The 27,429-nt window shown below is 49.4% G+C and overlaps 1 protein-coding gene across 6 annotated transcripts in view; it reads right to left on the bottom strand.

The window, feature by feature from the left end:
• KIRREL1 (kirre like nephrin family adhesion molecule 1) overlaps positions 1 to 27,429 on the bottom strand; it is a 107,155-nt gene that overhangs the window by 11,868 nt on the left and 67,858 nt on the right. For 3 of the 6 annotated variants that reach the window (XM_036235166.1, XM_036235165.1, XM_036235169.1), the window contains exons 2-6: positions 9,313 to 9,462; positions 7,339 to 7,488; positions 7,078 to 7,137; positions 2,029 to 2,186; positions 22 to 172 (exon numbers count right to left, since the gene is read on the bottom strand). In XM_036235166.1, the coding sequence (XP_036091059.1) occupies positions 22 to 172; positions 2,029 to 2,186; positions 7,078 to 7,137; positions 7,339 to 7,488; positions 9,313 to 9,462 (669 nt within the window). The remainder of the gene's footprint in view (positions 1 to 21; positions 173 to 2,028; positions 2,187 to 7,077; positions 7,138 to 7,338; positions 7,489 to 9,312; positions 9,463 to 27,429) is intronic. The other 3 variants (XM_036235168.1, XM_036235167.1, XM_036235170.1) reach the window with 2 other exon arrangements.

Genomic DNA, 27,429 nt, shown 5'->3' with positions numbered 1-27,429 from the left:
CTGCCCCGGAACCCTGCTCACGGTGCACATCCAGCTCGATGGAAGTCTCCTTGCCACTGGGGATGGCCTCATTCATGCTTCGGCAGGTGAAGACGCGCCCAATGTCCAGGTCTGTGGGGTTAATGAGCAGCTGGCTGATGGTGGTCTCTCTCTTCCCATCCTTCAGCAGTTCCTGGGATGGGGCAAGGAGGGGAGACGTGGTCAACCTAAAAGCCCCCTCTTCTGCTCTCAGGGTGACATGACTCAGAACTGGGCTTGTGCTGGAGGGGAACTTTAACCTGAAGCTTGGCCCCCGCCCGCAGACACAGTGTCTTCCCCAGGTTTTGTTTTAAATTAGTAGACTTTTATTTTTTAGAGAAGTTTTAACTTTACAGAAAAATTAAAAGAAAATACAGAGAATGCCCATATACCCTCCTCCACCACCTCCCACATTTCCTAACATGAACCTTTGGTGTGATACATGCATTATAACTGATGAACCAATATTGATACATTATTATTAACTAAAGTTCATAGTTTGCATCAGAGTTCACTCCGTGTGCTGCAGTTTTCCCCATGGTTTTGAGCCTCATTCCTGGAATTCTCTGAGTTCAGCTTAAGTCTCTCCTCTTCTGCAAAGTCTTTCTTGGCCATCCCAGCCCTCAGGACTCTCCCATCCTGAACTTGTGCCCCTTGCAGGCAGTCTGAGCTGCACACGGCTCTGGGCACATTCTGCCTTGCCTTTTAGGCACCGTGTCTGAGTATTTCCATCTCCGCTCTCTCCTGCTAGACCATAAATTCCTAGAGGGCAAAAAAGGGACACACAGGCTCAAAGTCTCATACTGGCTCAGTGGTATCCAACCTGAGATCCCTGAATATGGTCAAAGAAATCCTGGTGCTGTTTTCCTTATTGCAAACTGCCTCAGGCAAACCATACTATTAGCTAAAGTAAGGCCCACACTTTGACAGCAATACACACCTCTCCTGGGCCAAAACTGTACCAGCCTTGCACAGTGCCAGTGGCTCCCTTGTGCTGCTTCGAAGGCCATGGTGTTTAAAGAATATAAAAAAGGGGGGTGGATGACATATGGACATTAACAAATTAGATTGTTTGGTTGCCAAAATGTTTCAAAACACAGTCTGGGGAGAAAGATAACAATTCTTGGTGGCGAAAAAGTAAGCATCACTGAAGCCAAATTCTCATTTGTCCTTAGTGAAACTAAAGCCAGAGAGAAGTGAATGGTCTACGGTGTCAGGGCAGAGCTAACCCAGGCACACAGGTGAGTGCTCTCTCTCCCCACAATAAGTGTCTCCTGTGGCACCTAGCGCAGGGCTGGGTACACATATGTTTGCCCACAGCTGGCGGCGGAACTCCAAACAGGAGATTAGGATTCTGATTCTAGCTCCACCGTCAACGTTGCCACGTGACTCTGGGTAAGTCTCTTACTGTCTTTCTCTGCCACAGGTTCCCCATCTATGAAATGTACACAGTGAGCCCTGCCTCCCTTGCCATTTAGTTGTGCTAACTTGGAAAACGTGCGACCTAGAGGATGAGTGAGGGAAGGAGGTCGAAGTGCTCATTAGGGAGAGTGCAGTCTGCCCCAGGTACAAACCCCAGCTCTGGTGCATGCCAGCTATGTGACCTGCGGCAAGTCACTCAACTTCTTTGCCCATTGGTTTCCTCACTGTGAGCTGGAAATAGCAGCATCTAACTTATGACACTCCTGTGAGGATTAAGAGACAGTTTCCGGAAAGGGCTTAGCATACACAGAACCTGGCACACAGTAGGTGCTTTATCAATGTAGCTATTATTACTATTATTCTTGGGCTCTACTTAGGTACCAGATGGCATCGTGAACCTGAACCTGGGAATTCACTTCTCTGGGCCTCAATTTTCCCAATTGCGTAATGAGTGAGTTGGACCAGATGACCTCTAAGGCCCCTTCTCACATCTGCATCCCCATAAGTCTGAGGTCAGATCCATGTGGGAAAGGAAAGATGACCTGGCATGAGGCCTAAGAGGAGCTGAAGGAGCAGGCAGAGTCTCACCGTGCTGGACACAGCACCCTCCTGCTGTGTCCCATCCCGGAACCAGATGATGGTGGCAGCAGGCTTGGCACTGAAGGCTCGGCATGTGAGGTTGTGGGGGGTGCCTGCCTGCAGCAGAAGCACAGGACCTCCATCAATCCTGGTGTCCTCTGGCGGGACTGTGGGGGAGAGTAAAGCGAAGTCAGTCCAGGGTTTGGCCAAAACTGCCCTGATAAACGAAACCCCTGCTGCCTCTGAGGGCATCCCTCCCTTGGCATGTCCACCCCAGGGTGAGGTCATGCTGCCCCTATCTCCAACAGTCTTTGCACCTGTGCCCCTGTGATGGCTTCACCCAAGGCCCTCAGCTCACACAGCTTTCCTAGCCCCCATCGGATATTCTTTCCCAGCCTGTACCATATTCTGATGCTACATCTCCTGCCATTGTTTAAGGCTATATACAGATGACGGGAGTGGCCTCAAATTAGGAAGGGGCTAAGCTATCTCAGCGTTTGAATATAGCTCATATCTTCGGGGACTTGGCACAGAAATGTGGCTACCTCTGTGGCTACTTCTTCCCTCCATTCCCTCCTATCTGCTCCTCTGTCCTGGAGCAGCCGGATGAGTGGGTCCATTATAGCAACCTCCCAAACGGACTCTGACTCCAATCCCTGCTGGCCCCAACTAATCCAGAACTACTGGCAGGTTACTTTCTATATAGCGCAGCTAAGACTGTGCCCCTGCTCAAACACCTTCGATAGCTACCAGCTGCCATGGGCATGAGTTCCCAGCCCCTTAGCCTGCTGTTTGGGCCTCCTCAGGCCAAGTCCTGTACTTTCTCACTTCCTTGTCTTTGCTTCTGCTCTTCTTTCCCTCATAGCTTCTGCTGAAGTGCTACCCATCCTGTTCGCATCCCAGTTGCTGCACAAGGCCTTCCATACCAGCCCCCCCACCCCAAATACCACCTCAGTGGTCCTGGCTAGTCACTCAGAGCTCCTCACACCATCTACCTTGTGCTGGGGTAACTTATGGCGATTATTCACACCTCCTCCCCAACTCAAACCATTATTCCTGGAAAAGTGGGTAGCCTGTCACACTAATGTTTATAGTCTCCAGTGCCCAGAACGTGGCCAGAGCAGGTTCTTGCTAAGTGCTTAAGGAATTGAATTGCAAGTGTCTGATACTAGGAAATTGGGCTCTCTCCACAGGCTTCTGAGTGCTCAGGGGACCCAGACTATAAGTTCCCTGAGGGCAGGGGCTTCTTCTTTTTTCTTAAAGTCCCAGTGTTCATCCCAGAGCTTGGTAGTTAGCAGGTCCTCAGGGACATTGGCTGAATTACTGAATAAGTGATTGATGAGATAAAGGCAGGCGCATTTTGAATATTCTCTTTCTGGTCCACCTAGTATTCATCAGGCTGAAATAAGAAGGGTTTTGTTTATTTTTTCACTGGGAGAGATTCAGAGGGAGCGCTCCAAGGGAACCCTTGAGAGTGGACCCTAGGAGGCCCATGGAGTCCAGTGGTGGGCAGGGCTGTCCCGAAGCTTATGAAATAATGGTCTCTACGCAGGGGTTCCCAGGAGAAAGGAACTACTTGTAGCCTGCCCCAGCGTCTGTTCAACTTATACATGCAGAGTGGTAGAGTGGGAAAAGCACAAAATTTAGAATCATAGTTTTAAACTCTGGCACCTTTATTTACCTAACTTATGATCTCAGGTGAGTCCCTCAAGTAACTGAGTCTGTTTCTTCAATAGAAACCTGACAGTGTCTGCCCATGGGGCTTTCACAAAGGAGGGATGAGGCATTGTACATGGACTGTAATGTGCAGTCGTGGGCAAGTGTGGGGTGTGTTCACTCTACGACTCGGAAAATGGCCAGCCGTGCTTCCAACTCCTGGCTATCGAGTCATCCACTGAATCCTGGCTCATCCTCTGCTTGCTGGTGTACCCGGTCCAGTGCCAGATGGGTGCAGATTTGGAAGTGGGGTGGGAGGGAGAGGGAGGCAGAGAGACATGAATAAAGAGCAGCCACTCGGGGTCTCTTGGTTCACCTGGGACCCTCCAAGGTCATGCCTTGCTGGCACTCCCAGGAGGAAGGTCCTGGGTAGCAGAGCCTTGCATGTCTATGGGGGATAGGGGAGATACCATGTCCAGACATGAGAAAATCCCTCCTGCAGGCAGGTCTCCTCTCCCATCAGCTCTCCCTTCCCTGTAACCTCAGCTCTTTTCTTTTGTTCAGGGAAAGACTGTCCATCTGTCACCTCTGTCACTAGCCCACCTTTCTCTTCACATCTAGGGCAAAAGAAAATAGGCCGTTGTGGTGTCTGCTTAGCCATCATGTGTCCAGGTATATATTTGTTTATGAAAACACATGTATTTATGGCCTTAGTTTCCTTGTTTATAAAATTTCAAAAATAACATTAACACCTATTCCTCAGGGTTGTTACTAGGAAGGGAAAATAAGATTCAGGATGTAAAGGCACTTGTAATCTGTGATGCGATTGACAATATTTCTACCACCCATTGAATACTCACTAGGTGTCAGCCAAAGTGCCTCATGTGTGTGATGTCACATAATCCTCACCACCAAGTATATTTCATTAATCCTTTCACAGTAAATACCATTAACCCCAATTTACAGATAAGGTATGGAGGCTCAGAGATGTTAAGCAAATGTAATCAGAGACAGGAGAGTGAGTTAAATGGCAGGGCCGGGAGGTGGACCAGGTCTGCTGAGCTGGGAGCTGCGCTCATCACTGCTGCACTGAGTTGTTATCACTGTGAATAAGGAGGGAGCAGTACTGTCTGTAGATCTGTATTTTCTATGTCTCTGTCTGAGGGGGGTGGGAGGCAGTTTCTCAAAGTCTTGCTGCAGGAAGAATGAAAAGCCATTCTGTGAAGAAAGCTAACCTCGGGTGGGGGTTAGAGGGACGATCACTGAGGACTGTGGCTGCTGATGGGGGCGGCCTGGCTGTGTGCAAGGAGGCTGATCCTGGGCACTGGACACAGCCCTCTCTCGACTCTCCCCTGCCCAGTGTCTGGGTTCCTGGGCTGCCATGAGCAAAAGCTGTGTACACAGGTAAGCAGGGAAGAAAGCAAGAAATGTCCTTTCTTCTTATTGCCTCCTTAAGGTTGCAGGTGGCAGGTAATTTGAGAATTCAAGAGAAATAAGGAGGAGAAAAAAGCAGTCAGACTAAACTTTCACCTCTTTCATTCTTGGGGCCTTTCCTTGTTTTCTCATCTGCCCAAATCACCCAGATAGGCTGCAAAGATCCATACCCTCCACACCAACCATGCCCTCCACACAGGATAGTCAGCTCCCCAACTCATGTGGCTAATTGACTTACAAGCTTTTTAAAAAAAAGTACTCTTTCATCTAGGGTTCTCATTTATATTCTGTTCTTCCAGGAAGCATTCCTTGATTGAACCAAGCCACTAGATACCATTATAAGCCCTGTTCCTATGATACGTAGGGGCTTGGTTGGCGTTTCTTCAATTCTTTCTATTTCTGTCTCTGTGCTTAGGTAGAGAAGGAAGGGAAGATTATCATTAGGATGGGAGTTTTCCAGGCAGAAGTAGCATCTTTTAACATGCAAAAACAGAAGCAATTAGGGAGTAAAAAAGAAGAGAGAAGGCCTCCTAAGAATCTCATGGTTCCCTTGGAATGCCTGGTCCAGCATGGGCCTCACAATTCTTCAATGAGTGACGGAAGATGATGTCTTGTCTTCTGACACCCACCTCTGGCAGTCAACTAACTCTTGCTCCCTAACATCAGTCTTGCTCCTTGCTAATTCTTCCCATCTGTCCTCACCAAAGAGAGGAAAGCAACTCATCCACCAGCCTAGACTCCTAATCCTTCAGGGCCTTGACATCCAAAAACACTGGCTGTGGGGTCCCCCTAGTCCTCACTTATTCTGACACCTCACCTTTGCCTAGACCTTCACAGTTTATAACTCCCTGCATAAGGAGTAGCAAAGTGGCAGTTGCTAAGAAAAAGCGGACATCATTGTGCTATGTTACCAATGAGAATACTAATGTCCAGAGGTCGTGACCTCTTCAGACTTCCAGTCCAGGCCTCTTCCTGCTACATTCAGAGGACTTGTCACATTCCCTCCAACCCCTCCCCTTCCACAGCTCCCAGATTTAAAAAAAACTTCCTTATGTCCAAGCTCACTCATCTCAGTGCCTTTCTTCTCCCTCCCATCCCTCCTAAGGGCTTCTCCTACTTCAACGATTTCTGGTCAAGGGAAGAAAAAGAGAGAGAGCATGACAGGACAGATCAAATGGAGGCAGAAGAAAAGAAAGGGATAGAGTTGCTAACAAAAGGGAAGAGAGAGAGTCACAGGCAGACAGAACCAAGCAGAGACAGAAGCATAGCAGAGGCAGGGACCCAGCGAAAACCCCTGAGCTTGAGGGAGACAAAAAGACTGATGGAGCCAGAGGTCCAGCTAGAGGGGCACAGGAGAAGCAGAGACAAAGGTGGGGGCGGGGGGAGGAGGGCATATGGAGCTGGCCTCATTCCTGTGCTGTGTGTAAGAGAGAACCCCCTCACTATGCAAATGACCCTGGGTGTTACCTTAGAGGGGCATCTGCTCTGTGCTCCTTGGGTAGTAGCTGAGAGAGAAAGAGAGTGGGGGTGGGGCAGCGCCCCCTCCAGGGCCCATACAGATACAGTCAGGACCTCACTCCACCCCTCTCCAGTCCTCAGCCCTCGGCCCTCAGCCCATTCCTTCCAGTCTTGCTTCCCTGTTCCCTGAGGAGGCCTCCAAGTGAATCTGAGGAGGGGTGAGCACTGAGAGAAGAAAGGAGGCAACAAAGAGGAAGGAGGGTTGAGAAAAGCTGCGTGAGGAGGAAAAGGAGCAAAGAGGGGCAGTTTCTGGGGCTCTGAGGTAGCAGAGCAGGAGAGAGAAAGGGAGAAGCTTCCTCACTACCAAGCCTATCTGCCAGGAGAGGCTGGGAAATCAAGGGCCAGGTCTCTGTCATCCCAACACTCTGCTCTGGCGAGGGAAGCTTCATGTCCAGAAGGCCGAGCTCAGCCCTTGAGCGGCCTAGGCACAGGATGCCAGACCTCACGTACCCACATGTCCCGCCAGTGGCTGCCCACATCCCTGTTTGGCTTTCTTCGGTCTGGACCTGGCTTCAGAAGAAGTTAAAAGGAGTTGGGGAGGGAAAGCTAAGGAGCTAGAGGGACAGTGGGGGCACGCATGAGGCCAGGAACAGGGAGGTAGAAGTGGAAACTGAAACGGGTAACCAGAGAAGGGGAGGGATTGCTAGAATGCCGAGAGAAAGAGACGGGAGGAGTGGGCTGAGAGCATGGAGAGAGGTTGGGGGCTATTACTGAGCACGGTGAGCTTTGCCCTCCGGGAGCGCAGGGCGGCTTCAGTGGCCTGACATTCATAAGAGGCATCATCAGAGAGCTCGGCATCGGTGATCTCCAGGTTGTACTGCCCGGCGTCTGCAGAGCCCACGACCCGGTACCGTGGCCACGCTGCGGGAACAGAAAGGGGGAGCCCAGCGTGAGCCCATTCCCAACCTGGGAGCCAGCCTGAATGACAAGGCACATCTTCTGCCCATGCCGGTCCGTATCTCATTCTAGGCCAGTATTCCTCCCTCTGCTCTTTCCTGGGATCCCATCCCAGTTGATGAGAATGAGGTCCCAGATGCAGACGCTGTGATGTCGTAACCTCCCACAGCAAGGCTAGGATCCATAAAACAGAAGGAGGGGACAGGGTGGGGGTGGGGAGCAGAAGTGAGGGATAAGCAGGAGCAGATGAAACCTCCGAAGCTGTTTGCAGACAAATGTCTCTCATAATAATAGGAAAGAAAAAGGGAGAGAAAATAAAGGCAGACAGCTGGGAGAAAGGAGAGGGAGAGGGGAGGAGGTATGTGGATGCTAGGAGATGTAGGGCATTGCAGCACAGACATGAGCTCACTGCGGACGGAGGGAAGCCTGAGGCAGGCCAAGGTCTTATTCTCGCTGGCCAAGGGAGGGATGGATGAGGTCCAGTCCCCTGAAGGAACCCCTAACCCAAAGATTCCTGTTGCCTATAGAAGCCACGGCCCTCTGGAATTCAGTCTCCCTTGCCGTCCTTCCTCCAGGCTCCTGCCCACCCCCTCACAATGCCCTGCCCTCCCCTTTCCTATTCCCCACCATGGCTCTCTCCTATTATCTCCTTCTGTCCAGAGGCTATTGATTCTTCTCACTCCATATCTATTGATCTCTTTCTCTCTCCCCCAGGTTCCTTCTCTTTCTATCAATGGGTTCACCAGATCTGTCTCTTTCCTTTACACAGATTGCTCTATACAGACAAATTTCCTTCACCTGTCCGAATACATGGACTCCACAACAAATAATCTCAACAATAAGAATAAAAACATAAATCCCTCCTATACTTTTATCCTCACTCTGCTTTATAGTGAACAATGTGTTTTCACAAAGCACATTCTCTCATTTGGTTCAAAACTCACAAATGCACTTACAAGGCAGGCAGGCCTGTGACTACTATACGATTTTACACAGTGGTAGACTAAGGCTTATAGACATGAAGTAGCTTTCCTAAGGTTACCTAGCTGGTAGGTGGCAGAAGCAGGACTAGCACCAGGTTTTCTGACCCCTCATCCATTCTGCCAGGCAGCCTTTCCAAAAGTATCTTTACCTGCTTTGGAATACAGGAGGTTGGTTTTTGGTTTGTTTGTTTATTATTATTTTACTGACTTATTGTGTTTGCTTTAGCACTGGCTCCATAGTGCTTAATAAAGCCTTGTTGAACGAATAAATTAAAAAGTGCTGATATTAAATGAGATTTCGCCTCTGAGCAGACTGCCTGAGTAGGGGAAGGAGAGAGGCTGGAGCAAAGTCAGACTAGTATGAAACACTACAGGACATGGAAGTTGCCTATCCCCTGTTTTGCAAGGGACTCTGTCTCATAGCACCTCCTGCTTCACCTCTGTCTACCTACAGCAGTTCTTGTGGTATCTGTCTGTCTGTCTGTCTGTAGGTCTTTTACATAAAGGTCTCTTGGTTTCCTTTGATCTCTCAGGCTTCCCACTGCCTTTTTTGAGCAAGTCCATAGGTTGCAGGGAAGGCAGAGCTGCGGGGTTTGGAAAGCAGTGGAGACAGAGCTCAGGACGAGAGATAGAAAGCCTGACTCAAACACACAGGAGAAGAGAGGCTGGAGCAAAGAAAAGAGATGCTGAGATGTACAACTAAGAGATACTGAGTCAAGGAATCTATCTGGGGATGGGTAGGGGGAGGTGTGTGTGCAAAGACGGGGTAGTCTGGATGTTGGGCTGGCGGGACAGCCCCACTCACCTTTGAGTCCCTGACCCATGCCCAGTGCCAGCCCGTCCTTGGTCCATTGCACGATCCCTGAATAGTTGAGTAGCACGCAGGGGAGTACGGCCCGCTGTCCGGCCACCACAGTCTGGTCGGCTGGCTCCTGGCTGAAGCGGGTCTGGGTCCCTGGCAAAGCCAAAGCCAACATTGGGTAAAGAGAAACGTGAAGGAAGGGGCTCCACCAAGAAGCCACCCTTCCCAGGCACCTGCTCCCATCTTGCATAAGGCTGGAGAGAGAGAGATAAAGACCCTCCAGTCTTAACCCCTTCCCTCCATGATGTCATGTGCTCACCCTTGATTCCTTTCTCCTTCCGTGGCTTCTCCATGACCCATGGGAGTGGTTTTAGGAGCCAAAGTGCTCAGCAGTCATAGAAAGTGGTGCAGTGTTATGTAATGGCCTTAGAGTATGGGCCAGTCAGACCCTCTTCTTTTACAGAGGGTGACACTGAGGTCCAGGGAGATGAGTGACTAACCCAAGGACAGCCAGTAAGCTACAGGCAGAGCTGAGATTTGCACCTGAGCTTCAGTACTCCAGATCCTGGGCTCTTCCCTTACCGCCACCCCTCACGCCCATACCCATGTCAGTATGCTTCAGCACTGGCTCCATAGTGCTTAATAAAGTCTTGTTGAATGAATAAATAAAGAAGTGCTCAGGCTGATATTAAAATAAATTTTTGTCCTCTGAGCAGACATTGCCTGGGCAGGGGGCAGGAGAGAGCCTGGAGCAAAGTGTATGTAAAGTACATTCCTCCTTGCTAGGAAGTCCAAAACACATGATGCTGGTGATGAGGCCGTCCCTCTCAGTCCTCGAGACATGACCATACCACCATACCTCTACTTGGGCATGTATCACATGAGCCAATGTGAGGTAATACACATGTGCCAACAATGCCAGGTAGAGTTTGCCATGAATGCATCCAGCAAGTGCATAAGGCAGCTTCTGTGGGGCAGGTATGTCCATGTGTGTGCATATAGGCTGCCTGGGTGGCCGTGTATCCAAAATAAAGTGGCTCCGAACCTACTTCATGGCACACTCACCCTGTTCCGTGTGTTTAGCCCTGGATCCCACACACTGGGGGCATGAGTGCACACACATGGACACCCTGCATACACTTAGCTTCCCGCACTGTGGCAGCTGAGGCCACGTGATTCTGTTCCCTCTGGCTGTGGGAGCTACACATGGCTGCCCGGCTGGCAGCTCGGCTGGGAGCATTTGATTAGAGAACTGCAGAGTAATTGCCTTTAATTGTGGAGCCTAAATGGAGCAGGGAATTGGATGGCGGTTTCTTCTCCCTCACTGCTCTCCCCCATCCACTCCAGGCAGCCCGGTCGCCCAGTGGTGGGCACTGGGCACAGCTCCAGGAGCAGTGCCTCAGCTGTGGGGAAGAGGGCAGGAGATGGAGGAGCTGCGGAACAGCAAAGGGAGAGATCTAGGGCCTCCTACCCACGTCCCCAATGTCACACCACTGTAACCAAAATCAGCCTTTCCCAGAACTTAGGGCACTCCTTCCTCTTCTTTCCCTCTCCAACTCCCAAGACTTTATAGAGATCACAGTCCTCAAATATAACAGTTTCCAAACTGAGCTTTCCAAATGTCTCCAGTCCTCCATCACTCTGTGTAAGGATGCAAACCAAACCTGTTCCTCCCCATTCCAAGTCCTCGTTCAAAGTTATCAGAGACAGAACCCTAGTCTTATCTCCTTCCTTCTTCTTCTTCCTACTCCAGCTTCATTTCTCCCTGTCTTTCCAAACCTGCTCCATATTCTTCTCTTTCAGGAAGTCCTCCTAGATTGGTCCCTTAGTTCCTTGGGTAAACAAACGCAGCTTTGTCCCACCACTCAGCTCTGCTGTCACCGCTCTATCCATGGGATTTCCTGTCCCAAGCTATCAGAGAGTCTGTGTCCATGCTTTTGTTTGTCATGGGGTAGAGGGCAGCTCGTAAGTGGGATGTTTGCCTTGTCTATTCCACCAGAACTGGAACCTCTGCTCAAGGCCAAGGGCCATGCTATCTCTTTCCTTTGAATCTCCCTCAACTCTTGACATCCACATTGGATGCCACACATAAAGGGGACCAAGGAAGAGGGAGCTTGGCCAGGAGTGGATTGATGGCCAGCGTATGATTTTACACAAAGAGGTAGCCTCTTTGGGTTAAGTGCACAGATCTAGCTCTTCAAGTCTGCAGGTCAGAAAGTTAGAAACAGGGCCCCTCCCCCACACTGTGAGCAGCTCTCCAACTCTGCTGACCTGACATTCCATCTATGTCTTCTAAAGAAGCAAAAAAGGATAGGCTCACTCACATTTCCAGGGGAGGGGGTGGGTCAGGTGAGCAGCCAACATTATTAATTCAGGCACTGCCCTCATTATTATTCAAATTTATTCATATCATTGCGCATTTCTCTAGTGCAGCTTTATGCTGCAAACTCTCCACACTCACATTTCTCCTTCCCGCAGCCCCCAGAGCCCAAGTCAAGGGCTTGGGAGTGGGGTGGCCTGTGTGCCCTGGCTCAGAGAGGAATTTATATTTACAGCTCTCTTGTATGGGGCCTGGACACCCCAGTCTCCTTTGAAGTCTCCAGAGGACAGTGAGAAGCTGGTTCCTTGTCCACTGGAGTGAGGAGGCAGCCGACCCTGCAGCAGGACAGAGGTGGGAAGTCCTTGGGGTCAGAGTCAGATTTGGGGGTATTGCCAGAGAGAGAAGTGGTGTGGCCTCATTTGCTCACCTGTACAATGACAAGTCTGGACTAAGGACTGCAAAGTCTCTTTTAAGAGCACAGGTTTAGGAGACACACAGGTATGCATAGTGCCTCTGCCGCTTCCTAACAGTATGACCTTGTTAGTTACTCTCTAAGCCTCATTTTCCTCCTGGTAAACGGGAATGTGAACATCCTCCTCCCAGAATGCTGTGAAGATGGAATGAGATGAGGCATATGATATACCTGGTGCATTCCCTCACACATGCCCACTAAAAAGTAGCTATGACCCTTATCTATCCTGGGCAGTGGAGGGACTGCCAGAAACCTGAGCAGTGATATGACAAAGAAGGTCTCTGTCATCCTGGGGATTCTGAAGTAAAATACCCTCTTGACTTAGGCCTGGTTGAAGCAGCTTAGTCTGGAGGCAGAGGGATGGAGGCCATGACCCTAAAGAGAGTCCAGAGAGGAGGGGAAATGAAGGCTTTAGGGGATTTAATTCAGTGGAAAGGCAGTCTAGATCCTGAGCCTACAAATGTCGCAGGTGACGTTTCCTGGCCCCGAAACAGCCCTTGCAGCTAAGACCGTGTTTGAGACAGAGTCCAGATGCCCCCAGGTTGTCCCGACTTGGCTGACGATTAGGAGAAAGCCCAAGCCTGCCATCACCAAGTTCTAGTCTCTCTACTCTGTACACTCCTGGCTCTTGTCACCCCTTCATGCCCTTGCACAGGCCTTTCCCTTGTGGGACACTGCTCCCCACCCCCCTTGGGATTCAAATAGTTACCTCCTTGGTGAAGTCTTCCATGACTGGCTTGAATGCCTTCAGAGGCCTTTGCACTCACTTCTCACTCTGCTATAGAAGGTCCACACTGCACTGCCCACCCCTATCCCTGCTGGGGGGAGGGGGGTGCACTCCTCACATCTGGACTGTGTCACTCAGAGCTCCAGCCCCATCCCCTAGCACAGAGGCCTGGCTGCCAGGCACACAGCAGGTGTTCTGAGTAAGTCTGTTGATTGATGGAGTGAGAGTGAGCAAATGCCTGAGTAAACAGTTCTGCCTTGTGGAAAGGAGGCAGAGCACCCCCCCCCGCCCCCCGGCCCCCCCCCTTCCACCTCAGGTTGGGCTCACAGACTCCAGCAGAAACAGAGACAGGACAGGAGAGTGAAGGGACAAGACAGGGTTCTCCCTGCAATGAGAGGAGGGACAGTGCTGAGGCATGGCTTGAAGTCAGTCCTGGGAGGCTCCTTAAAAGAGTAGAGCTAGGCCAGGAGGAGGGAACAGAACTCTGGAAGATTCCAATGCAATGATGGAGGTGGGTGATGAGGAGACATGGGGATTGCTGAGGAAAAAGCCTAAAAAGTGAGCAATGAGGCACAAAGGCATCAGACAGGACACAACTGTAAGGGCAGAGGTGTCCTGGTGGCATTACAACCAAAAAGGAGGGCTGGGTGTGTCTTTGAGTGTCAAGATGGTACCAAGAACCAGTATCAGTACAAGGATACACACAAATCTGAGAACACACACACGCGTCTCTGAGGTCCTGTTGGCCTGGTCTTTCACCATGCATGACACAGAGCACCCCTACAGTGGAATTGGAGACAAAGTTTCAGTCCTATCAGCCCACTTTCAGGAAATAATACCAGTACCAAACAGAAATGCAGAGAAATTGCTGGCTGCGGGATGGGGTTGTGGGGCCAGGGAGCCAGGTGGAAGGGGAATCAGGAAGGGCCTGGCCACAGAGAACAGGAACGCAAGACCAGTCTCCCTTAACGGCAGCATCGAATAACCGTCCTTGCCTGCCTGGCAGCTTCAGTGTAAGGCAAGGGCAAATCACGTTTTTTAAAATGAATTCTTTCCTGCTTTGATCCTGCTCCCTCCCTGTCTTCAGACGCCATCACAGATGTGGTGAGCTCCGGGCAGCCATTGTGACCCTCTGCACACAGGCGCAGGAGGACCACATTCACACGGACCTGGAGGGAGGTGCAAAGGGCGCTGAGAAATAGAGACAAAGACAGAGGCAGAGAGAGAAGGAGAGGAATGAGAGTGGAGAAGAAGAGAGAAGGGAAGAGGAGATCTTGGTTAGAAAGAGGCCAGGAAAGAAAAAGAAGATCCAGAAAGAAAAGCACAGGAAAGGCCCCACCCATGGAGTCATAGAAACCCAGGCCAAGGCCGAAAAGAAAACTGAGAGTGGCTGAGAGATGGAGACACAAGAAAGACAAAGAACACAGGGCAGGGAGCTGCATGGTGAGCGTGCAGGCTGGGCAGGAGGGGTGCTGCGGGGACGCCCCATCTCCTACTCCTTCTCTGAGATGTCTTGGTTCAAGTATGTTACCATGGGCTGGGGGTTCTCAGACTCCAGGTACCCTCTCGCCCCCTCAGTGTTGCCACCAGGACAGGAGATTCCTAGGAGCTTGGCCCGGGTGTTCAGGCAGCTGAAAGCTGAATAGGGTGGGAAGGGTGAGGGGAGCACAGAGCTGAGGAAACCTCAACTTCCCACCAGCTTGCCCTCAGACCTTCCTCCCTTCCTAACTCCTCTGCCTTCATCCTTCACCTCACCCTGTAACTCAGAGCACCTCTGGCCTCCCACTGGGAATAGTTCCTTCCCACTAGGAATAGTTTCCTCTGCATTGTTGGGGCTTCTGGATGTAGCATGTACAACCCGACTTGGATTAAAAGTCACTTGTGTGTGTGTTTCCATCTCTCCCACTGCCCTGGGAGCCCCAGGAGAACAGAGACACTTGGATTTACCTTTCTTGTCCCTTTGATCCCAGCAATGCTTAATAATAACTCCCGATTATAAGATGTCGACTATGTGCCAGGCGCCAAGGCAGATGGCTTATAGACATTATTTCTAGTATTAAAATCCACTATACAGTGGTGGTTCGTATCTCCATTTTTGAGAAAAGAGAAATAGGCTCAGGGTGCTTAAGGTACAGACAGACGTTAAGTGATAGAGATGGGAATGAACTCAGGATTTTAGGCTGAATAGTCCCTGTTGTTGGCACTGTGCCACGTTAATGAATATCCGAGAAGTTTCTCCTGAATAAACTCGACTCTCGGCCCCCATCCTAGAGTACCAATGACCCTAAGCTCTGAGCCTGTCTACCATTCCTGGTCTCCACTTTATACTCAGACTCCATCTCCACCCTACTGACCTCCTGGGAGGGCAGTGCTCCTCAGCTCCTCCTGGGCTGGCCAGTGCTTTACAGCCACACAGGACTTGTCCCACATGATGCCACCAACTAAAGGAGACCCGTATGAAGGGGGGTGGTTCCCAAGGCTGAAATGACCATCAACAGTATCCAGAGAGGTTTTAGTGATTTGCAAAATGCCAACCTTTAAGTCACTAAGACTAGTTCACTACATGTAACCTACAGCCAAATATGGCCCACTATTATTTCTAATAAGGCTCAGAGAGATAAGCATTGTCCCTCTAGTTACACAGCTGGTTATTATTGAAGCCAGTAAGCAAAGCAAGGAGCCAAGACACCTGCTTCCCCTGAAATACCATCATAATAGTCTGACTACTGCTGTCTTCCCACCTCTCACCATCTCTCTGAGACTTCCTAGCTCAGACTCTGGCCATTGTAGAAACCTGTCCCTTGGCCTCTCCGTCTCCCCTTAATGCTGTCCCCTCACCCAGGACACCTCTTTTCCCACTGCTCCTTCTCAGTCCTGATCTTTCTGGGGGTGATTCCACCTTTCAGCCGTTCTCTGACTCCCTCCTCCACCCTCAGCACAGCACTGGGGTTTCAAGTTAGGCCAGGAAAGGTCACCTGTCTCAGTCCCTGTGTGTTAACACATCTCCTGGACCCACTGGGCTTATCCCTGGGGCTGGGACCAGGCTCTCCCATAAAGGCCTGGTGAGAACTAAGGGATCAAATCCCATTTTTGACTGAGAACTATTAAGTGACCTCTAAACCTATCATAGAGAGGCTGGAAATGCTTACCAACTCTCAGAGACATGCGCTGTGTAGTTCTCATGGGCACACATGTGTCATACCATACAATCCCACATCTTCACTGGTACACACTCAAATACAAACTCTTCCTGCATCTTTGCAGTCAAGTACGTGTTTCTGCACCCCATGGGTACCTGTCTGCACCCCATCTTAGGCCACGTGTCCTGGCAGTCATGCTTCCAGAGCCCTGCCTGCCAGGCCTGCCAGGAACCAGAAAGAAAGTGGGGCCAAGAAGGCCAGGCCCTGTCTCCCCAGATTTGTCAAGAGCAGTAATGAACCCCCTGGGCCGGAGCAGGCCCCACGCTCTCCACTCTAGATCGCTGCGGGTTCAAAGAGAAGCCTTTGATTCACACCGACAGCTTTCAGATGGAACTAAATCCCTCCACTCTCCACTCTTCTTCCCTCTCTCTGCTCGCAAAGCGTGTCTTTGCTCTTCCCCCATCCTCATTGTTCTTCCTCACCAACCAGATCCCAGCCATTCCTGTCCTGTTGTAAGAAAAGTGCAACAGGACCCTCTCGCCAAGAAAAGAGGATTGCAATCCTCTTGGCGGGGCCAGCAAAGAGGAGAGGACAGAAGATAGGGAGATTTGCACTTTTGATAGAGGAAAGAAGACAGAGAAGGGAGGAAGTGAGGGAGTGAAGGAGGGTGATAAGGGAGTGCTGAGGCAGGCACAGTGAGGACAGAAAGGAAAGACAGAAACTTGCTCACAGAGGCAGATAGAGAAGCAGGTTCGCTATGACCCTCAGGCAAGCAGCTCATGGGAGGAAAGCGCCAGGCCTGCCCAGCCATGAGACTTTTGACACTGTAACCCCTTGAGAAATCAAGGGTCAGAAAGCAATCTCAGGTATGGCCATGAGTAGATGTCAGGGGATACAGATGTCGGATGGAGAGTCAGAAATGACCCACTGCGCTTCTCAAAGACAAGTTTGCAAACACTCACAGATGATCACCCCCACTCTCCTGTCCACCAGCATTTACAATATCAAAGTACTTCGCCTTCACTTCACAGACTGAAGCGAAAATGACAGCGAACAGTAAGGGCCTCAAATGCTTTGACTCAACTGACCACTGACATTCACCACCTTCCCTTCCTTCTCATTTTTGGCCCTTTCTCATCCCAGGAAGCTGAACTCATAGGTAGAAGAACCAGTTTCCCCTCCCTCCCTACAACCTGCTTGGCCAAGCCATCCCGATGTCTACCTCCAAGGCCGGGGCATGATAGGAACAGCTGAAGGGAAATCAGTCCAGGGACCAGATGGGATTTTACAAGTGGTCCACAATCTGGCCTGGTTTTCTTGTGCTCGAGTATACCACAGAGGCCGGCTGCAGGGCCTGGCTGGTATTCATAGTGACAGGGCACAGGAGTTTACTGATCTGGGCCAGTAGATTAATCACCAAAAGAGACAGAAACAGAATCTTGAAAGAGGCAAGGGGAACTAGCCCAATACCACCTGCCAGGGTCAGAGTACTCTGGGCCTGAGTCAGGAAGTCTGAGCTTACTGGTCCTGGCTCTGCTACCATCCAGCTGCATGGCTCGGGAGAGGTCACTTCACATCTCTGGGTCTTGGCTTCCTTAAACTGTAAAGAGAGGGAGCCGAATTACTTGGCCCCCAAAGGCTTTTCCAGCTCCGATGTTCTAAGATTCTGCCACAGCATCTCCTGTTCACTTGGGACCTCAGCCAGACCTTGCTGACACACCTAAGGACTCAGCCCTGTGTTCTATCCCTCTCAGACTGCGTAAGAGAGCTGGCACATCTGGGGCCATCCTGGCATTTCCTCCAGCAGGACTGTAGAGGGAGGTCTGTGGGTCTGTGACACTAAAACCGTGGCTGAGAGGGCCCAGATGATGTACGTAGCACAGGAAAAGAAAGGCTATCCTTTGTTTTCCCCTGTAAGGAACTCCTCTTCTTTCACTAGGTTCACGGTAGGAAAAAGGAGGATAGAGGGCAAGCAATCCCGGGTCTCTGAAGTGATTAGCCAGCCCAGGCCCACTCACAATGACTTTGAGCTCCTGAACTAAAAAAGATCAGCAGGTGCAACTAGAAACAACTCCTGCCCCCCAGTGCCCACCCTGTGCAGCTCCATTTGGATCTCTAGTCCCTCTACTCTCTAGCCCAAGGCACTTGGGCTAGATCTGATCTGACAACTCTATGCAAATGTGCCCTGGCAGGGGACTCTGAGAATGTTCAATGGGAAGGGCAATGGCATTGTGAGCCCAAGTGGTGTTGGATGTAGCAGGTATGACAGAAGGATGCAGAAAGGGGGGTGGCAGGGATGGTGGATGGTTCTGCTGAAAAACTGAATTTCTGTCTGGCTTCAGTGGGCGAGGGAAGGGCCAGGCGGGAGAGAGGAGGCAGGTGGCCAGCAAAGACGTAGCTCGGATAGGACAGAGGATAAGAGGAAAGGGAGTAAAAGACGGAGAGAGAGAAGGAGAAGAGAGGGCAGAAACTCAAATAATCGTAAAGCTAGAGAAGGCTGGAAGAGCTAGAGTAAGGCGCCAGGAGCTGGCATGGGAAGGCGGGAGAGAAAGGAAATGATCTGCCTGCCTTCCTCCCCTCAACTTGAAGAGGACGAAGGAGGAGTTCAAAGGTTTGGGTCTCCAGCAATCCCCAAGTCCACAGAGTGAGAGGAAAAGAAATCGAGACACAGGACACTGAAAGAAAAGGCCTGATGTGCAAAGACAAAATGAGAATACTGCAGAGAAAAGGAGGGGAGGGAGAAGTCACAGAAAATAGAAAGCAAAGTAGATCAAAAGAAAGTTGGTGGCAGGAAGAGTGAGAAAGGTTTAAGAGAGGTTTGTTTGTTTTTTTTCAGTAATAAGGTACAAATATTCCTTCCATTTAAAAAAAAATGTCAGTTTATTTTTTTTCATACTATATATACATAATTTTTTTTAACACTTTTTTTTTTTTTTTATTTTCCCCCCTTCTCCCCAACCCTCTCCTCTCTGGTAACCACTAATCCACTGTCCATGTCCATGAATCTTTGTTCTGTTCATTTGTTGCTTTTAGGTTTGCATCCCACATATGTGATATCATGATTTTCAACCTTTTCTATCTGGTTTATTTCACTTAGTATGATTATTTCAAGGTCTATCCATGTTGTTGCAAATGGCAGTATTTCATCTCTTCTTACAGCTGAGTATCAAGAGAGCTTTAAGGTCAGGTAGAAAGGAGCTGAGGTGACAATAGTATAAAAGAGACAAAAAATAAGACAAAGAGACAAGAAAGGGAAAGAGAATAAAATTAAATTAGAAAAAGAATCTGAAGGTTAGAGCTGGAAATGCCTTGATCGCCACCAACACAATACTTTTATTTTGAAGAAACTGAGGGTCAGCAAAGGGGAGAGCTATTTGGAGTGAGAATGTCTCCAAACTCCTGGTGGCTTCTGAGCCAGTCTCCTAATTACAGAGAGCCCCCTTTTCCAGAGATGGCACAGCCCCAAATCTGCCAGTCTTGCACGGAGGGGTGGGGGTAAGGTGGGGGGTGAGGAACGTACCTGGAAACCGTCCTTCACTAAAAGAAGGGAAGTGAAAGGGGAGCTTAGAGAGAAATTATGGAGGAGAAAGAAGCCTGGAAAGATGGATACAAATCGGAAGTGAGAATCAAGGGGGAAAAAGGTAATGCAACCATCTGGGAGACAAGATAAGGACAGAGAAGAGAGGGAAAAAAAATGGAGAAGGCTGGGGAGGGCGGATGGCAGAGGCCTGGAGGCTGTGAAGACAGATGGGCAGGGAGGTCTGGGGAGGATTACCACCCTCTGGGCTCATCTGAAGGTCTGGAGCATTTAGGTCAAAGAAAGAGAGAGAAATCCTGGAGAGAAGGAGGGATTTTTGAAAGGATTAGCTAAAGGAAGGGAGGAGCCAAGAATGAAGCAAACGGTATCTGAGGTAATTCCAAATGCAACTAAGGGCTGGGCCCTTGTATATCTAAGCAAAGACTGTCCCAAGTAACTGCTACTTCTGGCCTCCTTCCCATGGCCATCCGCTAGGGGCTAGCTAATCTTTGCCCCAGGTAGCAGTGTGCTCTCCATGAGGGAGATCAATGAGTCACCTCTCTTCTCCACCCCTGCCTTTTTCTGGGTAAACTAAGTTTGTCCTACATTAATCCCCCTCTGACTCCTCCCTCAGACAGAAGGACAAAAGGCCCGCCTGCAGAGGTCCCCAGATCCTCTCCATAGAGGTCTCCTGGCACTTCTAGCAACAGCTCCAGAATAAATAGCTTGACTCTTAGAAATCTAGAAAGGTGAGGGCTGGGGCAGCAATAAGGAGGGCATTCTCTCTTTTACCCTGAAACCCTGGGAAAGTGCCAGGAGGAAATCCACTCTTTTGATAACAGACTGGAGCTCTTAAGGACGCTTCTCTATTTCTAAGTTGAATGAGCTTTATTATATTTCTGCGCCCCTTCACACACCTTCCCCTCAAAAAGAAAAAGAAAAGGACCATCGGATCCAGGTGTTAGACCTTAATCTCCTTTCAGAGCCTAGAACCCTTCATCATGGATAACTTTGCAGATTCTCTAGCACTTGCCAGATGGACTGTCTGACTCTATGAGCTAGGTGAGCAACTGATACGGGAGGGCATGGGGCTCTGAAGAATGCTCTATCATGGCACTGGCTCTCTACCAGTGCCTCTGAGAAAGGCTGACTTGGCAGACATGCTACAGGCCCATCACACAGTAGTATCCCCAGGCCCCATTAATGAGCCTTCATTATAAGCCCCCAGGACAGACATTAATCACTGTGGCTCCCAGGACAGCAGATTTTTAAATTCTTATGAGGACTTTCTAATAGTAATGACAGTGAGCTCCCCATCACTGGAGGTGTTCACTGTAAGGGTGGAAGACCACCTGATGGCAGTTTTCCAGAGGGCTCTGGGTAACATTTCAATCCCTTTCAATTCTGGCACTTTTAAACATTCTCTTCACACACCTCATATATTTTTTTCTTACTTTGGATGCACACCTATCAAACAATCAATTTGTAATAGTTTGATAAAGGTGGACTGAAATGATTTGCAATACTGAAGTTTAAAGGAAGGAATTCTGCAACGAGCCATCTGCAGAGTAATGAAACTTCAAAAAATGGTATAAGTAAAAAAGATATAAGTAAAAACTTTTGTCTCATGGCAATTAATCATGAAACTTCAATAAGACAGCAATAGGACCTGAACATAATCTTGTTTTATTTAGACCTGTAATTTAGTTTGTAGTTATACTGTATTTTAATCTGGCTCTTTTTTCACATGACTAGATTGTAAACTCCTTGGGGCAACAGATATATCTTAGTTGTGCATCTTCCAAAGTTACTAGTACAAAAGTGCTTTGCACAGAACAGATGCTCAATAAATGTTGTCTGAATTAATAATAAATGTATAAATCACTTGTACTCAGAAGTCAACTCAATTCAATATTCATTAATTCATGTAACAAACTTTTTTCTTCCTTTCTTTTTTTAGTGTCTACTACACTCCAGGCACTGTCCTGGGCTCTGAGATGCAAAGTGAATAAGAAAGATCGGTCCTGCCATCACCCAACTTACAGTCTAGTGGACATTCCCAAGTATCCAGGGAAAATGGCATGATGAGTGTCACGATAAAGCACAGAAAAAATGCCTTACATCAATTTATTCAAATTGCACTTTTCATATGCCCGACTTCCATATGGTCTTCTTTTGGGCTGAGATCCATATCTCATTGGCCTCTGGGTAGCCCTTTCTACACACATACTGGTTAGACACTGAAGGCCTTGCTCGACACATGGTAGATGTTCAATAAATATACATTTACTTACTGCAGTTGAGCTTCAAGGCTCAATGCCTTCAAGCACTGAAGACAAGAGGGACTTGACAGCCAGAGAAGGGGTGGGGGTAGGGGTGGGGCTGGAATTCCAGACCAGCAAAACGGCATGAGCCAAGACATAGAGGCATGAATGACCAGTGAGCGGCTGGAATTCAGGCACATAAAGAAAGAAGAACCAAAGTCATATCTCTTTAAAAATTAAATTCTTTCTCCTTCTGGGCATTCCTCAGTCTCTGCCCTCCAGAAATTTCTAGGTTGTTGAGAGAGACTGGACACAGACAAAGTGAGAGGTCCAGATTTAGAAAGACAAAGTGGAAGCTGTCTGCAACATGCCGACCCGGTAAGATTCAGGGATGGGCTTAGAAGAATCAGAAGAAATAGGAGGCTGTTTGGTGTTGTGTGTGTTGTGTGAAGGGTGGGGCGTGAAGGGATTACAGGTGTCCTTGCTTGCACTCATGTGTCTCGTGAGCTAATGTGTTACTAAATATCTAGCCACCAAAAAGGAGAATGGGGCACTTCTGCCTGTAACTAGAACATTCTAGGCTTTTCTAATTAATTTCCATAAAAAAGATTTCCCATAAAGGCGCTCTACAGGCCCTAAGTTCGGGTCATCTGGATCAGTCCTGCGTAAAGTAAAAGCAGCTCCCACCGGCTGGCTACTGAACTGATCTCTCTGACTTGATTCATTTTACACGTGCAAGGGGCATGGAATGTTAATTTGCCACAGGGAGCTAAGGGAGCCTGGAAGTGGAGGCTCTGTAATTAACAGCTGTGGGAGGAGGCTCTCGGTAGGCAGTAGCCGGCATAGGGAGGGAGGACCCAAAGGGACGCTTCAGGGTTGATGATGCTGGGTCTGGAGGCTAGGGCTGGAAACTCTGGTCTCTCTGTCAGCTCCTGATCTTTGCTGCTCTGCCTGACTCAGTTTGCTTAGCAAGTGGAACACAAATGCCCCAAGAATAGGGGAAGCCCAGGGGGAGCAAAACCATTCATCTAACCCCTGTTGGAATTTATAGGACATTGAGGGGGGACATGGTAGTGGTGACCAAGTGGGAATTCATGGCGAGGGTCCATGGAAAGACATTCTCTTCAAGGCCATGCATACTGGTGACTGTTTCTGGGATCCCCAAAGCAGGTGAAAGCCAGGGCTGCTCTGTGGACTTATTTTCATGAAAGAGGCAAATATTTAGCAGAAAGGGGAGAGCAACTTATGTGTACACATGCCAGCCATCCCGCCATCTCCTAGCAGGCCAACATCCATCCAGGGCCTGCTACACATCCTTCGAACCCCCTCCTCCAGGCAGGCAATTTTCCCAGAGGGGTTGTAAAGAAAGTATTGATTTTCCTCTCCCATCCCATTCAAACTACCCACTCTGGCCCTACCCTCATCAGCTTCTCACATGTCCCCTTTTCAACTTTTCTACTCACCAAAAATTTCACTGATCTGGGGACACCCTACCCTGCTCACTGTCTTGTGTTCTGTATCAGCCTCAGGACAGCCCATAGGCCAGAGAAACCAGGAGCATGTCACTGATGCAGGGGCCCACTGAAGCTTCACAAAAGGCTACACGCATATATAGAGAGGCTTGACGGGGTCCACGGCAAAGAGGGAACAGACATGCAGGCATAGGAGAAACCTTGGATAAAGCAGTCTGCCTCTTCCTTCACACCGCTTCCAGATTCTTCCCTTCCCTTTTCAATCCCTCTGTGTTGCCCTAGCCCCTAGCAAAATGGGGACAGAGGTCGCTCTGTTTTTTTCCTCCCTGGTTTCTGCGATAACCTAATGATTTCTCATTTAGCTGCCCAGCCCTCAATGGGGAGAGGCTCCCTTTGATTGCTTGTGACACCAATCTCACAACAAATTTAGCACTTCATTTCCTGGACGAGCCAATATTCCTCCTCGATTATTTGCCTGAGAGGGGGACAGGGTGCCGTGCATGCCAATGAACAGATTATGTCTTCCCAGGATAGCAGAGCCAATCAAGCTCACAGTCCTGAGAAGCATGGATGAGGTGGGGTGGGGTGGGAAGAGGTTCTCATGGGAGCACAGGAGGACTCCAAGAGCAAAGAAAAGGTAGAGGAGAAGGTGGGGAAAAGGGAAGACAGTGGGGAACAGACACCTGACCCTCAGCAAGCTTATGTGCAGATTCTCTAAAATGGAAGGTGGGGATGGGAACAGTTTGACCTTTGCTCAGATAATTCTGGAACTTCCTTCCCAAACCGCTCCTGAAATTCTGGCTTTTCATCCAGCCACCCTCTAAACAACTGGTATGAGGCTAATGGAGGGAGAAGGTGACCCTGGAGTCATGCTATTTCACCCTAAAATGAAACAAGGAAAGAAGAGACACTTTCCTACTCTGTGCCCCCATGCCAGCATTCCTCCACACCTGTATCTTTTCCTACCAAAATCACTTGCTCCTGGTTAGGAGGCCAGAAGGGGCGGAGATCCTCTGAGGGCTCTGCCCCATATGAATGATGAGGGGAGGTGAAAAGAAATTTCCAGCCCAAGAGCCATGAGTTTGAGCGCTGGGGCTGGAGGTTCTCTGAAGGGAGGTACTGAAGGAGGAAAGACAGACTGAAATAAGAGCCAAAGGGGACTTCCGACGGGACCCCGGAAAATGGATCGAAGAGAAGGAGGGAGGGAGTGATGTGGACGTGTTGCTTTGGAGCCAGAGGGGAAACCAGGGGGAGGCCAGGGAACCCTGAGAACTCCAGCAGAGACAGAAGTGTCCCAAATATGTAAAAGAAAACTGGGATCCTGGAGCTAGGAGTGGCAGTGGTGCCAGGAAGAAGGGTCTCATGGGTACATCTGGTTCATCCGTAGTGACTATGGACCAAGGGATGGAGAAGGAGGGACAAGGCTCTGAGACTCTCAGAATGTGAGCTGTGAGAAGACAGGCCCTGTCCCTGGGGAATGTAGGATACAGGACGCCTGCCAGGAAAGGGAGAGAAAGCCAAGTGAAGGAAGAAAGAGGAAGGGACTGATCACTAAGAGGGGTGGCAGATGGTTCCTGTCATTAAACTGATTCCAGCAAGTCCAGGAAGCCTTAGACAGCAGAGACAAGCTTGGGTGAGCAGCGAGAGGGGAAATTACAGCCTTGGAAGAAGGACCTTAACCAAAAACCTCACACCAACCTGTACGGTTATACATAATCTAATCCTTATTCCTACTTCCACAGGAACCTCTAACCCAACCTCAACCCCAATACGAACTCCAGCACAAACCTAATCCTAACAATCATTCTAACCCCAAATCCTAACTGGAACATGAGCTTCTTGAAGGAAATGCACCTCAAAATCTTTCAGTGCCTGGTGAGCAGAAGTGATCAATAGATGTTGATTTTTAAAAATGAGCACATAAACCAAACTTTAACCCTTATCTTTAACAGTTACTTCTGCTTTAAGCCTGACCCCATTCTGCCTACTCCAGTGCCCATACTGAGACCTGGTCAATCTCAAGTGCAAGTTCTGACTATATCCCCAACCCAATTTTAAAGGCTACTGTCCCTAACAACGATGTCACTAATTCTAATCTCATTTGTTCTGCCCCCACACCTCTGGATAGATGGTTACAATTCATCTAGGCGAACAAAGGTAGAGACAAAAGACATCGACTCAATCTGGAGGCCAAATCAAGGTGGGAATGCTGGCTCCTCAATTCTTATGGAGGGTGGTTCCTGTTCCTAACCCAGCCACCCAGAGCTTTAGGGCCCAGGGACTAGGTACCAGAAAGTAGGGCTGAACAAGGCTCTGAGGTCCAGGACAAAAGGAACCTGATGCTTGAGACCCCGGGAGTTAGATGTGAACAGGCTTGTTTGAGCAGAAAGAAATGCAACAGAATAAGTGAATGACCTCCAGTTCAGGGGGCAGAGGCTTGAACTTCTTCCACTCACAGCGGCGACCCTGGGATCCCTTGCTCAGACACAGGGTGCAAGAGCCCTTCACAGGGTGACCATGGGAAGTCCCCCGGTGAGGAGGGCGTTGTGAAGGTGCCAAATTGCTTTGGAGACTCTTTCTATTTGCCACATGACTCTAGAGCAAGGACCTCTCCCTCTGAGCCCTGCACCCTCCTTCCTTGAAATTCTAAGGAGCAAGGCTCTCCACATCTCTCAGGACCTGTCACTGTGGCACCTGGGACAGGAGCTGAGTGTTATATTCTGTTCTTGCTGCAGCCGAATCTGATTATGAGGACATGTGATGGATGAGCTGGGTTTGCGCCCCAGATCAGAGAGTGAGATGATAGAGTTCATCTGTCACTCTTTCCCCACAGGATGAACCATTGGGTCTGAGACGTCATCTGAAACATACGCACCTCAGACATATCTCCCTAACCAAGATCCCAGGGAGACTGTAAATCCCTCTTTGACCATTTCTTGATATAAAGACCTTTGAGCATCAAAGCACCTGCACAAGCTCCCTGCGTTCTGCTGAAATAAGAATTAGGAACTCAGGTATAAGAACCTCAGGCCTTGGGGGAGACCCATTGGCTCTGGCCAGCTGCCACGACCGTGGGGGCACTTTGAGGAAAAGGGTGGAAAGCCTGCCTCTGCTTGGTGAGGGGCCTCCAGGCAATTTTCAGTGACAGCCATGGGCCTCAGAAGCCTGGGGCAGGGCAGGGAGGGAGAAGGGAGGAAGACAGCACAGAATAATAATGAAGGATTTTTAATAACTCGTCAGCTCTGGTGTCAGCTGAACAGCAGCGGCAGCACAACCCGTTGGGAAAACTTTGTGAGGAACTGTCTTCCCAGGAAGTAAGAGGAGTCAGAAGGGCTGAGGGCAAGGGGAAGCATTCTTCTCAACCACAGCCCCACAAAGCTGTGAGTTAGCATCCAGCCAGTGGTGTAGGATGAAGTGCAAACAGGATTACAGAACCCCAGGCCTGGCCATCTGGGAGCCTCCACGCCTGGCCAGACCTAGGGCCACAGACATGGCTGAAGACAGGAGCAATCTAGGACATTACAAAGCACAGGCAAGCCCCTCTAGGAAAATACTTCCTCCAAATTGCTCTATGAAATCAATCATTCGGAAGGTAATTACATGCTTATCAAAGGGCTTCTTCTTTTTACCTAATAATTTACCAAGGAATTGTTTGAAGTAGGAGTGTCTTCAAAGAATATTAGAGAAAGCCCTGGTGACCACATTTTCAATGGCCTTGTTTTTCAGATGAGGGCACTGAGGTTCAAAGATACTGCGAAGACAGTTGATGACAGATCAGGATTCCTGGAAATGAGAAATCCAGGTCTCCTAAAAACGAGTATGATTTTACAAACAGAATTTCCAGATACTTTTCAGGGGTCTGACTGTTGCAAAGAGGCCAGTATCCTGGCGCTCCGGTGCATTGAGGGCAGCTGTCCTCTGGGTGGAAACAATAGGAAAACTTGGGGTAGCCCATCAGAAACACTATACATTCCCTCTTTTCCTCAGATCACTCTAGGAGGGCTTTCTGGTCTTAGTGGCTATATGGCTGGAAATGGAGACATTATCTGAGCCTTTGGAGTGACAGGTGGAAAAGGGCTCAGTGGCATACATAGAGGGGAATATTCTAGGACTATGAAAAGTCTTGGGGAGGAATGGAAAAGTGGAAGTACTTATCATACACATGTATGAAAGGCACAGGGTTCATGGTGGGAGAGTCTGAGAAAGGT

Source organism: Rousettus aegyptiacus, unplaced genomic scaffold (assembly GCF_014176215.1).
Source record: "Rousettus aegyptiacus isolate mRouAeg1 unplaced genomic scaffold, mRouAeg1.p scaffold_m13_p_17, whole genome shotgun sequence".
Taxonomy (NCBI): Eukaryota; Metazoa; Chordata; class Mammalia; order Chiroptera; family Pteropodidae; genus Rousettus; species Rousettus aegyptiacus.
The sequence above is the reverse complement of the archived record's forward strand: the minus strand, read 5'-3'. Positions and strand labels throughout refer to the sequence as shown.